The 12422-nt window shown below is 53.1% G+C and overlaps 2 protein-coding genes across 26 annotated transcripts in view; one reads left to right on the top strand and one right to left on the bottom strand.

The window, feature by feature from the left end:
* THTPA (thiamine triphosphatase) overlaps positions 1-12233 on the top strand; it is a 56466-nt gene extending 44233 nt beyond the window's left edge. For 15 of the 25 annotated variants that reach the window (XM_078334585.1, XM_035260155.3, XM_078334577.1 and 12 more), the window contains 3 exons: positions 248-799; positions 2451-2591; positions 9575-12233. In XM_078334585.1, coding sequence (XP_078190711.1) covers positions 253-799; positions 2451-2591; positions 9575-9630 — 744 coding nt within the window. In that variant the 5' untranslated portion in view covers positions 248-252 and the 3' untranslated portion in view covers positions 9631-12233. Of the gene's footprint in view, positions 1-247; positions 800-2450; positions 3333-5621; positions 5699-9574 lie in introns of those variants that run through there. The other 10 variants (XM_035260148.3, XM_078334590.1, XM_078334589.1 and 7 more) reach the window with 2 other exon arrangements.
* AP1G2 (adaptor related protein complex 1 subunit gamma 2) lies at positions 3335-11911 on the bottom strand. The gene is given in 24 exon segments (XM_035260160.3): positions 3335-3603; positions 3701-3799; positions 4013-4176; positions 5146-5159; positions 5161-5279; positions 5361-5466; positions 5787-5891; positions 6111-6238; positions 6323-6412; positions 7192-7256; positions 7259-7313; positions 7391-7445; positions 7522-7662; positions 7840-7953; positions 8119-8174; positions 8349-8447; positions 9232-9312; positions 9723-9818; positions 9933-10009; positions 10181-10277; positions 10394-10535; positions 10678-10802; positions 11242-11446; positions 11862-11911. Coding segments are annotated over 23 exon segments (2334 nt in total). The 5' UTR covers position 11446; positions 11862-11911; the 3' UTR covers positions 3335-3501.
* Positions 12234-12422: the final 189 nt, after the last annotated feature.

Consider the following 12422-nt stretch of genomic DNA (forward strand, 5'->3'; position numbering starts at 1 on the left):
ATCATCGGCAGTGGAAGGGATTTTACTGGAGATCTGTCACTGTCAGAGACTTAAAATATCACCAACGGGGCGTTAATGTCACCGAGGCTTAGAGAAAAGGGCAGTAGCCCTAGAGACTACTGCGACACAGTGTGTGCCTCATAAATTCTTCCAGGGAGGGCGTCTGTCCCGAGTTGTCGCCCCAGGGGCTGAGCACCAGGCTTTGCATGCTCGGGAGCTCAGCAAACGTTTGTTCAATCAATTGCAGGTAGCATGGCCCAGGGCTTGATTGAGGTGGAGCGGAAGTTCCTTCCAGGGCCTGGCACAGAGGAGCGGCTGCAGGAGTTGGGAGGCACCCTGGAGCACCGGGTCACCTTCCGAGATACCTACTATGACACCTCTGAGCTGAGCCTCATGCGGGCGAACCACTGGCTGCGACAACGAGAGTATAGTGGATGGGAGCTCAAATGTCCTGGAGCAGCAGGTGTCTTAGGACCCCACACTGAGTATAAGGAAGTCACAGCGGAACCTGCAATTGTGGCCCAGCTCTGTAAGGTGCTGGCGGCTGAGGACGTGGGGGCTGGAGGTGTGGCTGCTGTGCTGGGCCCACTGGGGCTGCAGGAAGTAGCTAGTTTTGTGACTAAGCGGAGTGCTTGGAAGCTGGTGCTCTTGGGAGCTGATGAAGAGGAGCCACAGCTCAGGGTGGACTTGGATACAGCCGACTTTGGCTACGCTGTGGGTGAGGTAGAGGCCCTGGTGCATGAGGAGGCGGAAGTACCAGCTGCCCTAGAGAAGATCCACAGGCTCAGCAGCATGCTTGGTGAGGGAAACAGGCCCTTTTGTACTTTTCCTGCTCCCTACTTTCCTCTTTTGGAAGCACCCACTGGACTATGTAGTGGGGGAGGGCCTCTGGATTAAAAAAAAATTTTTTTTTTTTTTGAGACAGAGTTTCCCAGCCTCGTTACCCAGGCTGGAGTGCAATGGCGCGATCTCAGCTCACTGCAACCTCCACCTCCTGGGTTCAAGCAATTCTCCCGCCTCAGCCTCCTGAGTAGCTGGAATTACAGACACGCACCACCATGCCCAGCTAATTTTTTGTATTTTTTTTTAGTAGAGATGGGGTTTCACCATGTTGACCACGATGGTCTCGATCTCTTGACCTCGTGATCCACCCACCTCAGCCTCCCAAAGTGCTGGGATTACAGGCTTGAGCCACCGTGCCTGGCCTAAAAAAATTTTTTTTAAAGAGAGATGATGTTTTTTGGTGTTGTCCAGGCTGGTCTGGAACTCCTGGACTCAAGCAATTTGCCCTGCCTCAGCCTTCCAAAGTGCTGGGATTACAGGTGTGAGCCTCCGTGCCTGGCCTGGATTAATTTTATAATGGGAATTATTTTAGCAGTTTTCTAAGTTTGCTTACAGTTCTGTGAAATCTCTTTAAGAGTAGCTAATTTGGATTTAGTCCTTCTATGTGTCAAATCCCAGTCAATCTGTCTCATTTAGATCTCATACCTATAGCCAGGTCTCCTTCACTTTCATTTCTCAGTTCCCTGCTTTGATTCTTCCTTCTCCCAATCTTTTTCTTTTCCCAGTTGCCACTCCTCCAAAACAAGGAAAATAAGCCTTTTTACAAAAGTTGTCCTCTTTGAAGCTTGAACTCAGGAACTTTAGATGATGAGACTGATACACTGAATCAAGAGTCCAACTGATCTGCTGTCCTTTTGTTTTTACAATTAGCTAGATCCTCGTTTAATTTGTCCTTTTGGGTTTTTGTAAAGGACAATAACATTATATTTGAGACAGTGGGGTAGGATTTGGCAGATTTGTTCCCAAGCATAATTCCCTTGTCGACAGTTCATCTATACTACTGTGGACTTGTGCATCCCATGGGGCCTGCTAACAGCCCTGCAGTGCTGTTTAAGCCTCCTCGGCAAACTCGCTCAGTTCCTTACTATGTGCAGCACGCTGCCAGGCACTAACAACAGATACTGGTAGTAGGCAGTTCCATTCTCACCTCACTACATAGAAGTGAGAATCTATGTGAATCCCACACATGGCTATAGCCCTGGTTTCTATGTGTATGTCTCTGCATGTGCTTCATTACCAAGCTAATGAGCTTTGGCCTGCCTAGATGGGCTTTAATCTTGATTGGGGCATGGGGTAATAACTGAAATGAGCTGGCGTTGAGGCATCCTTTGTCTTCATGGTACCTGAGTTCCTCTTCACCATTTCTCCTTTCTGGAGAGGCTCAGGTGTGGCATCCTAGTCCCACTCTTGCTTGAAGTTGCTCTAGGTCCCACTTCCACACGCAGGCAGGGAGTGGACTGGTGGGTTATAGAAGCTGGGTGGGTGACATTCAGAACCGCAGTGTGGCCTTGGAAACATCCATGGGGTCCTGGCTAGGTGGGCAGGGAGCAGAGTCAAATTGCTTGTGGCTCTGTCCATTTCTCTCCTTGTTGTCCTTTCACCTGTAGGTGTGCCAGCACAGGAGACAGCACCATCCAAGCTGATTGTGTACCTACAGCGTTTCCGGCCTCAAGACTATCAGCGCCTGCTAGAAGTGAACAGCTCCAGAGAGAGGCTGCAGGGGACTGGACATCCTGACAACAGCTTGGGTTAGGGGTGTTACTTCGTAGAAGGGGAAGGGAACTCTGAGTCTAACGGGGTCCACTCCTGGGCCCACTGTGCCTCTCCCCTCGGCGTCCCTTCTGACAGTGACTCCTGTCTCTCCAGCTCTGCCTGTTTCTTTCCCCTACTCTAAGCTACTGTTCCTTGAGCCCTCCCTGGCTGCTTTCTCTCCCTCATCCGTCAGATGCAATCTGTGGGCCGCTCCTCTCCCCTGGCCGCTAAGCAGCCTCCATTGATTTCCGCTCGTGTTTATAGGATTTCCACTTAGCCGTGATCAGTAGTTAAGCACAGGAAAATCCCTTGCCACCCCCCCTCCCTTGGTCGATGCCATTGATTCTGCCAGCGGCTCCTAAACCGCCTTACAGCTGAGTTAGAGATGAGGGGAGGCAGCAGGGATTTCCCTGCTTTGGGGTTTGGGAAATAGAAGCAAGTTGAGGAAATGGTTGGGAAATCCCTGTTAGAACTCTAGAAATTTGAATCTGATTTTGCCACTGTGCCCAGCTCTGGCCCAGAGGGTAGAGTGCCTCCTCTGGAAGTCTGGGGGAAAATTTGTTCCCTGACCTGGAGAGGGGTAGAAAGAACCAACCCCTCCCAATCCCACCCATGTTGAGACAGGTTCTCAAGGCCAGGGGAAGATGCATACCTAAGAGATGTAAGAAGGCTCTTCCCTTGCTGTTATTCATACACATTTTCTACTTCAAATATACCCAAATATGGCTTTCCTCCCCTCTCAGGCTTTATTGGGCTTTATTTGTGGGAGAAAGGGGCTGGTCCCTAATTTTTGCAGTGCAAAACCAGAGTGCCACCTGCTGGTAGCCCTCAGGGGTAGGTTCCAAACTGCTGGGGCCCCCTGGGGTTTGGGACAACAGGAGAATTTCAGGCTGTGAGTGAAGATAGTTACTGCCATGATTCCACAGGCAAGTTGTTCACCTCAAAGATCTCCTGCACCAACTGGCCAAAGTGGTTGTAGGTGAGGCGCAGCTTTAGCCGCAGGGTGGCCTAGGAATTGGAGAGCGGGGATCAGATTGGCATCCACAGCTTTTCCTATCCCTGGGTCTTGTCTTGGCAGGTGGAGGAGAGGGCTCCTGAAGCTCACCTTGTTAGGATTGAGGATTCTGAAGAGCTGAGTGATAGGAAGGCCACCCCGAGCTGGAACTGTGTTCCCACTGGGGGCTTGCAGCTGCAGCTGGAGACTCTGAACACAGGAGGTTAGCAGAACACAGTATGGTGGTAGGTGAGGCTCAGGCAGCCTCTCCACACCCAGTGGCTGCACACCCTTTTCCTGTAACTCCCCAAGCTGGTCTCCAGATGACTCACTCCTCTCTCGCACTGCCACCCATCCACCTCCACTTAGTGGCCTTTTCTCCTGGAGTCCCCAGGCCACCTCTGAACCCTGACCTTTACAAACCTTGGGCACAGCAGCCTGGCAGATGAAATGGGTGACATCATTCTCTGACGAGTTGGTGGCAGTGACGATGATTAACAGCAAAGGAGGGTTTTCAGGGGGTCGAATGAAAGACAGATTCAGCCGTACTCCCTCACGCTCAAACACTTTGAGATCTGGGATGGGAGCTGGAGTAAGGAGACAGGCAGCTCAGTGGGCCGGTTTGAGAGAATATGTTTATTCATTCAACAAAAATTGAGGGAACACCTATTGGCCCTGCACTGCTTAAGAGGCTAGTGACAAGGTAGACAAGAAGATAAGGCTGGAGCTTACTATAATGGGGGAGGGTAACAAGGGCCAGGCACAGTGGCTCACGCCTGTAATCCCAGCACTTTGGGAGGGTGAGGCAGGTGGATCACCTGAGGTCAGGAGTTTGAGACCAGCCTGGCTAAGATGGCAAAGCCCCGTCTCTACTAAAAATACAAAAAATTAGCCAGGCATGGTGGCTCCTGCCTGTAGTTCCAACTACTTGAGAGGCTGAGATAACGAGAATAGCTTGAACACAAGAGGCGGAGGTTGCAGTGAGCCGAGATCATGCCACTGCACTCCTGCCTGGGTGACACAGTGAGACTCCATCTCAGAAAAAAAAAAAAGGAAAAAAAAAATAAACAAGATAATTACTGACCATAACAGATGCTATGAAGGAAATAAATCATGCCAGAATAACTGGGAAGAACTAACTTAAATAGGAGTGGTAGGGGAAGGCATCTGACATTTTAGCTGAAGCCTGAAGAGTGAGAAGGAGCTGGTCATTTGATGTGCTGGGAAAAGAACACTCCATGTATAAAAGAACATGAAATGCCAAGGGTGGGAGGGTGTGAGGAGCTGAGAGGGGGGCAGTGAGTGGGTAGTGGGAAAGTGGTATAAGAAGGGCTGGGGAGGAAGCAGGGCTCTGCAGGCCAGGGGAAGAAGTCTGGAATAAAGGGAAGACATGGGTGACCATGATTGACTTCATTCTTTAACCTCCTGAGATAGAGATGGGATGGGGGACACACAGGGGGAAACAGGGCCCATGAGTCTCAGCCCTTGGCTTAGGAGGAGAAGCAGCACATTTCCACCTACCTTCTCTAAGACATATCCCCTTTGCTTAGGCTTACCTGGGGGTGGAGGTGCAGGGAAGGTCAGGCAGGTGTACCAGGGCACCTCCTGGAGAAGGGTCCAGAAGGGGAGGATGCTGGGCATTCCCAGAAGCCCCATCCAGGAGATCTAGCAGATCCAGGAGCTGTGAGGCCTTGGGGAAAGGGACAGAAGGGGCAGGGCTAGGTATGGAAGCTCAGCCGTCTTCCTACCCTGGGGCTTCCGGCCTCCTCACCTGGGACTCTTTAGGCACTGGGGCTGCTTCTTTGCTTTCCTTTGCTTCTTCATCAACCTGAGGGCCACCTCGATCCACAAGAGGCATTTTTTCCAGGATGGCAGCCCTGAGAGGGTGGAATGCAAGTGTGCCTCTGCGTGGTCTCTGGGTCTTTCACAAGAGCCATCTAGGATGAGGACTAGGAGCATGGAGAGCCCTGGGCATATGGCTCAGAAGTGGCCTTCTGATTTCCTAAAATGACATGTTGTTGCTGATTTTCAGATGAGCAAGGAGGGTTGGAAGCCAGCTTCAATTAACAGTGGGTGGGAAGCTCTCACCCTGGATGTGGAAGAACACAGGTAAGGATGAGGCCCTCGTATCTAGAAAAGGGCATTTGGGATCGGGCAGGGGTTTGGGTCCTACACTGCAGCACAGTGCTGGACGCACCTCATGTGGTTGTACTTCTGGAAGAGTGTGTCATACTCCACAGCCCGCTGCTGCAGCTCCATATCCAAGCAGCTCCTGTAGATGGACACCACCTGGCGGATGCGGCTGTGCCAGTGTAGTATGTAAGTGGCAATGGCGGTGTGCCACTGCAGGATGTGGCAGGAAGGAAAGGCCCACGGAGCAGGGAAATACCCAGATTTGGCTCAAAAACAAGAACCTAAGGGCTAGGGTAGGGAGGGCTGGGTATGTATGCCTGAAAAGAAACTCAGAAATGGGTGAGCCCAATGAAAGGCCATCTCTCAAGAGGCTGGGACCCCTTCTTACTTGTTGTCCCCACAGAGGCGGGTGCTGAGCTTCATGAGGGCTGTGAGGGCATATCCTCGGGTGGCTGGCAGGGACATATGGGACTGCAGCACCTTTTCCAGCAATGCCAGCACTTCCTCTTCTTCCACCTTCAGACATGGATAGTTAGTGACTCTGGTGTAAGTTCTGCCCCCCTGATGAGTCCCTCCTCAATACCCCCAATAAGGTCTCACCTGAAGGGGCTCAGTCTCCTTGAAGTTCCCCTCCAGTAGGAGGTCCCCATACTCCCCAATGCACCAGGCTGCCACCTGCACCAGTGGTTGCTACATGGGATAAGAAACTGCTGAGCTGGCCGGGCAAGGTGGCTCACGCCTGTAATCCCAGCACTCTGGGACGCTGAGGTGGGAGGATCGCTTGAGACCAGGAGTTCAAGACCAGCCTGGGCAACATAGCAAGACCCCATCTCTATTAAAAAAAAAAAAAGAAAGAGAAAGAAAGAAACACTGCTGGGCGAGTGTCTGAGGTCCCCTCCTCACGTCCAGACCTGGCAACATCTCTTTAGGCAGTGCAGAGATGGTGGGGGTTGGAGGGGCGGGGAAAGGAAAGTTTGTTACCTGGCTCCCACTGCCCTCTGGTGGCCAAGCATCAGAACTACATGGCCAAACCACACAGGATGTAAATCTAAGAGGGTCGCTCCCTTGTGGAAGGGGTGGATGCTTTCTGCCCACCCTACTTAATTAAGATGAAAAAGGGGGATATAGATACTAGCTGGCATCTGTAAATTCATTCGGCATTCAGCAAAGTAATAATAAAGCCTCATAAACACAAGAGCTTTAATCTCAAGGCAGCTCTAATAGGCAGTCAGGGTACATGGAGCATAAAAGAAGTTAGTTATCTGTAGTTATACAGCCAGGAGGTATCAGAGTCAGGACAAAAGCCCAGATTTTATTAAAGACAGGGCTCTGTGCTTGGATGTTTTCTGCACTATGTAGGTAGCTGTCAACTTGAGAGAAAAATTGGAATCTAGTGTAGGGAGGAGGTGGCCCAGGATGGGCGAGGGAATGGTTGGGCAGCCCTGGGTCTGGGTAGGTGGGAATGGTACTTGGGAGATGTCTTCTGCCAGGGCATTGTAGAGGCGGTGCACAGAGTAGGCATGTAGCTCCTGGGCCCCCCAGTCAGCTGAGTCAGGTTGGCCACTGCATCATCCCGCACATGGCTGCCCGCCTGGAAGGTGTGGACGTGGCTAAGTCAGTGTGGTGAATCCTGACTGCTCCTGCCCAGCTCTTTGGCCCCTGTCTCACCGTTATCAGCACATGCAGGATGGTGTCTATGTGCCAGCGTTTCGTTGGAGCAAACCTAGGGGACATATGGCTCATCAGTCCTAGTACTGACCCCCTCAGATTCTACCCTCTTCAACTCCTGGACACCTCACCTCTCTGCAGCCAGCAGGATGCCTGAGGCACAGTCAGCCCGTAGGTCAGGAGGGCAGGACTTCAGAAAGGCCTGCAGCTCTTGCATCATGGCTTGCACATTGGAGCCATTTACCAGAGCCAGGCTTAGTTCTAGGGCCCTCCTGGCAGGAGAAAGAGGTTTCTTTGCAGGTAGCCCAGGTCATCCTGGTCCATGCCTCAGGCCATCCCCTTCCCCAGAAATCTGTCCCCTTACTCCAGCTGCTCTAAGCTGGCTTGGGGCTTGGCCACCAGGCACTGGGAACCTCTGCCCTGCCCTCCTGTCCCCTCTCACTGCTCACCGGCTGAGGGAGGCATCATTTTCCTGTAGACATTCCACCACAGTGGGCCGATGCCGCTGCACAGCACTGTGATCAGACTGCACCAGCCGAAGCAGTGACATCAGGGCTACATACCTGGTCAGGATTGGGGAGGCTCTATCATGCCATGGCCATCAGCCCCCACCCCCTGTCCTGTCCTGGGTATAGGGGTAAGGGAGAAATGGATCAGGAGGCTCTGAAGGAAGGACAGAGGGCCAAGGGATCAGTGGCACAGCCTAGGTAGACAGTTGGCCCTATTACCTAATGTTCCTGTCACTGTTGTGTAGGAAACGGCCAAGAATGTTGACAGCTAGAACCTATGAGAGACAGAAGTTGGGGTTAGCCAGGAAAAGAGCAACCTGCTCATCCACTGAGGAGTGGGAACACGTTGGCACAGGATGATGGGACTAGGAGGAAGAAACCGGCAATCAGGATCTGTGTGGGTGAGGTGGTGGGTGGGGTCCTGGTGGGAGAGGCGTAAGAAATAATACCCGTAGGCCAGCTGCAGAGCGGATGTCCATGATGGTGAGTACTGTCTCAAACAGAACCGCATTCCCCGCATTTCGGCTGGTGTCTGTGTTAGTAGCCACCTGCGTGGATGAGAGAGATGTATCTGCTCAGGGCCCTCCTCAGGTCTCCGTTTTTTTTTTTTGAGAATAAGTCTCACTCTGTCACCCAGGCTGCAGTGCAGTTGTGCGATCTCGACTCACGGCAATCTCCACCTCCTGGGTTCGAGCGATTCTCCTGCCTCAGCCTCCCGAGTAGCTGGGACTACAGGTGCACACCACCATGCCCCAACTAATCTTTTGTATTTTTAGTAGAGACACAGTTTCACCATGTTAGTCAGGACATTCTTGATCTCCTGACCTTGTGATCTGCCCACCTCAGCCTCCCAAAGTGCTGGGATTACAAGCATGAGCCACCATGCCTGGCCAGGTCTCTGTTTTTCTGAGACAGGGTCTTACTCTGTCGCCCAGGCTGGAGTGCAATGGCATAATCACAGCTCACTGCAGCCTTGACCTCCCAGGCTCAGGTGATTCTCCTATCTCAGCCTCCTGAGTAGCTGGGACTACAGGCACATGCCAACAAGCCCAACTAATCCTCAGGTCTCTTGAAGATCTTCACCATGTCATCTGTCCATCCTTCAACCATCCAACAAAGTTCCCTGAGCCTCCACTATGTGCCAGAGCCAGCCTGAGCTCTGGGGCAATAGCACTAAAACAGACTGTGTCCCTTCTTCATGGAGTTCACTGTCTAGAGGAGATGGAGCGGCGATTATATGGTCACTGCACAGTGAGGGGTCATGTGATGGGTGCCCAGGGCTGGTAGAGTCTAAGCAACACAGCTAACCAGTGCCCTCTTCCCAGCCCCCACCTGGGCCAGCAAGTCATTCATGGTCTCACTGCTCTCCTCATGGTTCCGGCCCAGGATCCGAAGCAGACGAAGTATCTGGACCTGAGGTTGGGTTGAAAGTTGAAAGGTGGAGGAGTTCAGAGGATAAGGAGTCACGGGGCTGAAGAGAAAACTCCAACATGGAAGAGAGCACTGTGAGGGTCCGGCTCGCTCCCTAGAGCCTCCCTGCCCCTCACCTCCACAGGTCCCTTGGTACTGGGAGGGGAACAGAGGCATGTGAGGCCAGGGGAATTTAGGACAGGCTTAAAAAAAAAATTATCAGACTGTATTTTCTGACTTTTAGGCATCTCCTCTTTCCTCACAGGTCCTGGGATGACCCAGGCAATTCCGTGCCTGCTACTCCGCTGCCCAGGACACTGACAGAGCTAGTGTCCTCTGGGAGAAGACCACTGGCCATGGTCTTACTGCTATGGCCTCTGTTCCAGGGATACAGCAGTGAAAAGTCACCCCACCTGCAGAAAGGGGTCGCTGACTCCAGATATGCTGTGTTCTGTGGAGTATCCCGTTGTCACCAGAGTCTGGAGGATCTGTGCCAGCTGGGGTATCACCTGGAGGGAGGGCATTACTTTGGGCATTCTTCCTAATCCTCTCCAGCTACAGTCCCACTCCTTCCCCGCTGACCCTCTCTTCCAGGCCCAGGGCCTGCCCCTTCACCAGCCCACCTTTCGGAAGTGCCTGAGGGCTTCAGGGCTTCGTTCGCAGAGCTCTGTGATCAGCGTGATGGTGCCCAGCAGGATGCCTGGGGTCAGGGTCGGAGAAGTGAACGGTGGGGGCCAGGGGCAAGAGAGTCTACTGCATGTGTGCCTGTGTGTGTGTGCTACCCGTCTCCTATAGGCTGGTGTCCCCATCCAATTTTCAATTCTTTTGTCCATAGAACTGAAGCAAAGGATGGGGAGCCCCACAGCCTTACCATGGTGGCGCTCGTGAAGCAGTTTGGCACAGGGTGGGAGGAAGATGTTGGAGAGTTCAGGGACCTTCCGGATCATGTGCACGGCAGTCAGAATAGCCTGCAGAGGTCAGGGCCCTCAGACAGGTCAGAGGGGATGGACCCCTATACCTCTACTATATGGCACACAGTGGGCAGTATTTGGAGGAGCAAGTGCCAAGAGTCCCACCATCTCACCTTCTTGCGCACGTAGGGGCTGGGTTGCAGAAGCAGTTTCTCCACCTCTGTGGCCAGGTCTCGGCACATCTCAGCAGAGCCCATGGTGCTCAAAGTGCACAGGGCCAGGCCTTGTACTGGCTGAATCCCCTGGCTCAGGTCACTGCAGGGTTTGGGAGGACGGTCAGTCAGGCCTCTGAGAAAATCAGTCCTTTTCAATACCCACAACAGGCAGTCCCCTGGGATTTTCAAGGTCCCCACTCTCCCATCTCCCTGATTCCAAGTGATTGCCAGAAACCTCTCACTTCTTGATGCTGTTGGTAATGAGCAGGTGGGCATCGTGCCTCTCATCCAATAGAAGCATGGCCCCCAGGTAGCCCACCCTCTTGTCTGTGAATCTGGAGGAGGCAATCAGTTTCAGGCACTCCATCTATGGAGAAGGGGGCAGACCAGGAAGAGGCAGGGGTGAAACCAGAGACACTCACATCCCTGTTCCATCTTCCTCTTTAAAACCAGATTAACCTGTGGGGCATCATATCTCATCACCCTCCCTTCAAAAAGAGGAGAAGCTTAGGAGATTCAGGTGTTAGTGGGTAGGAGGAACTAGGAGCTGAGGAGGATGGGAGGGGAGAGGAGTGGCGGAGGTGCCTGCCCTAAGCAAGGCTGGCCAGAGAATGAAGGGCTCAGGCCAGATGATGACCAGTAGGGGTAGCAATGGGGAAAGAGGTTTGCAGTGCAGGCTGTGAGACTCAAAAACTGTACAATGAATGAAAAAACAAACAAAAAACAGGGCTTAAGCAGGTGAGGGCGTCTGAGACTGCCCCTCTAGCCTTCATCAAGCTCAGAAGGGAAGTATTCCTGGCCGATACCTGTCCAAAGTGGGCGGGGTAGCCCAACATGTGGACGTAGAGCAGTTTGGCCAGCTGCCGGTGCCTGAGCATTGGGTCCCCGTCGCGGAAGGAGGCCCGAATGTGGGCGCACTCCTTTTGTATCACCTCCCGCTCCTGGGCCTGAGTCCTGGCCCCGCGAATCTCTTCGATGAGGTCCTGAAGCTTCAGCGATGGCACCACCATCCTGACGAGCGAAGCCCGGGAGTGGAGAAACACTCTCTGGCCAGGTGTGCCTGGGCTTTCGGCCCAGGCCTATCCTGTGTCAAGACCCTAAGAGCCCGGGTCCCACAGGTACCCTAAAATTGCGCCCGCATTTTACCTTTCCCCAAGTGGGTCTCCAAATTCCGCGCCCACCCCCACCCCCCGAGAAGTCCATTACGCATGCGTCCCCACCCCAGCCGCGCACGTTCCTATTGAGCATGCGCCGGAGCCCCACCTATCTCTCCCCGGTTTCCTCACCTACCTGGTACCCCATCCCTAACTCAGCCGATTGCTTTCTTTCTACGGCCCTCCGCTGTTTCTTCCGCGAGCTTCCTCCCCCCATACCCATCTCAGGCGGCAGCAGCGACAGCTTGCCTTCCCCAGGACGCCACCCTCACCTGGCTTCGGTCTCAACTCCGCTCCTCTGCCCCCCAGCGCTTCCTGGTACGGGGCCGAGCTGGGGTTGGTGCTCGGTGCGGTCCTTCCCTCTCCCCGCCTCCACCACGGGACCCCGCCCTTCTGGGCCGACTGCAGTCTTCCAGAATCCTCTGACCTCGGGCCTCAGGCTTTAGAGTTAAGGGGAAGGATCTCTTATCGCAGAGGGGCGGGGAGACACCACGATAGTCCTGGAGTTCTCCCAAGAGGCCTCCTTGCACGTCCTCACCACCCGGAGGGCCTCAGCTTGGATTCGAAGCCATCGCACCCAAAAGGAGATGACAGTCCCCCCCCTTTTTTGAACTTTTTTATTAATATATTTTTTTTTTGTTAAATTTCTTTGTATTTTTTTCCTGCAAGACTTGGTGTTGGCGGCACTGTTGTAGTTTAACTTCAATCCCAAATTCCATGAAATAGAAATCAGAAGTAAAGGTTAAGAGGGGAGGAAGGAGGGAGGCAAGCCAAGGAATAAACAGAGTTTGACTAGAAAAAAAGAAGAGGGTATGTGGTGGGCATTCCCGGGC

The sequence above is a fragment of the Callithrix jacchus genome, chromosome 8 (assembly GCF_049354715.1).
Source record: "Callithrix jacchus isolate 240 chromosome 8, calJac240_pri, whole genome shotgun sequence".
Taxonomy (NCBI): domain Eukaryota; kingdom Metazoa; phylum Chordata; class Mammalia; order Primates; family Cebidae; genus Callithrix; species Callithrix jacchus.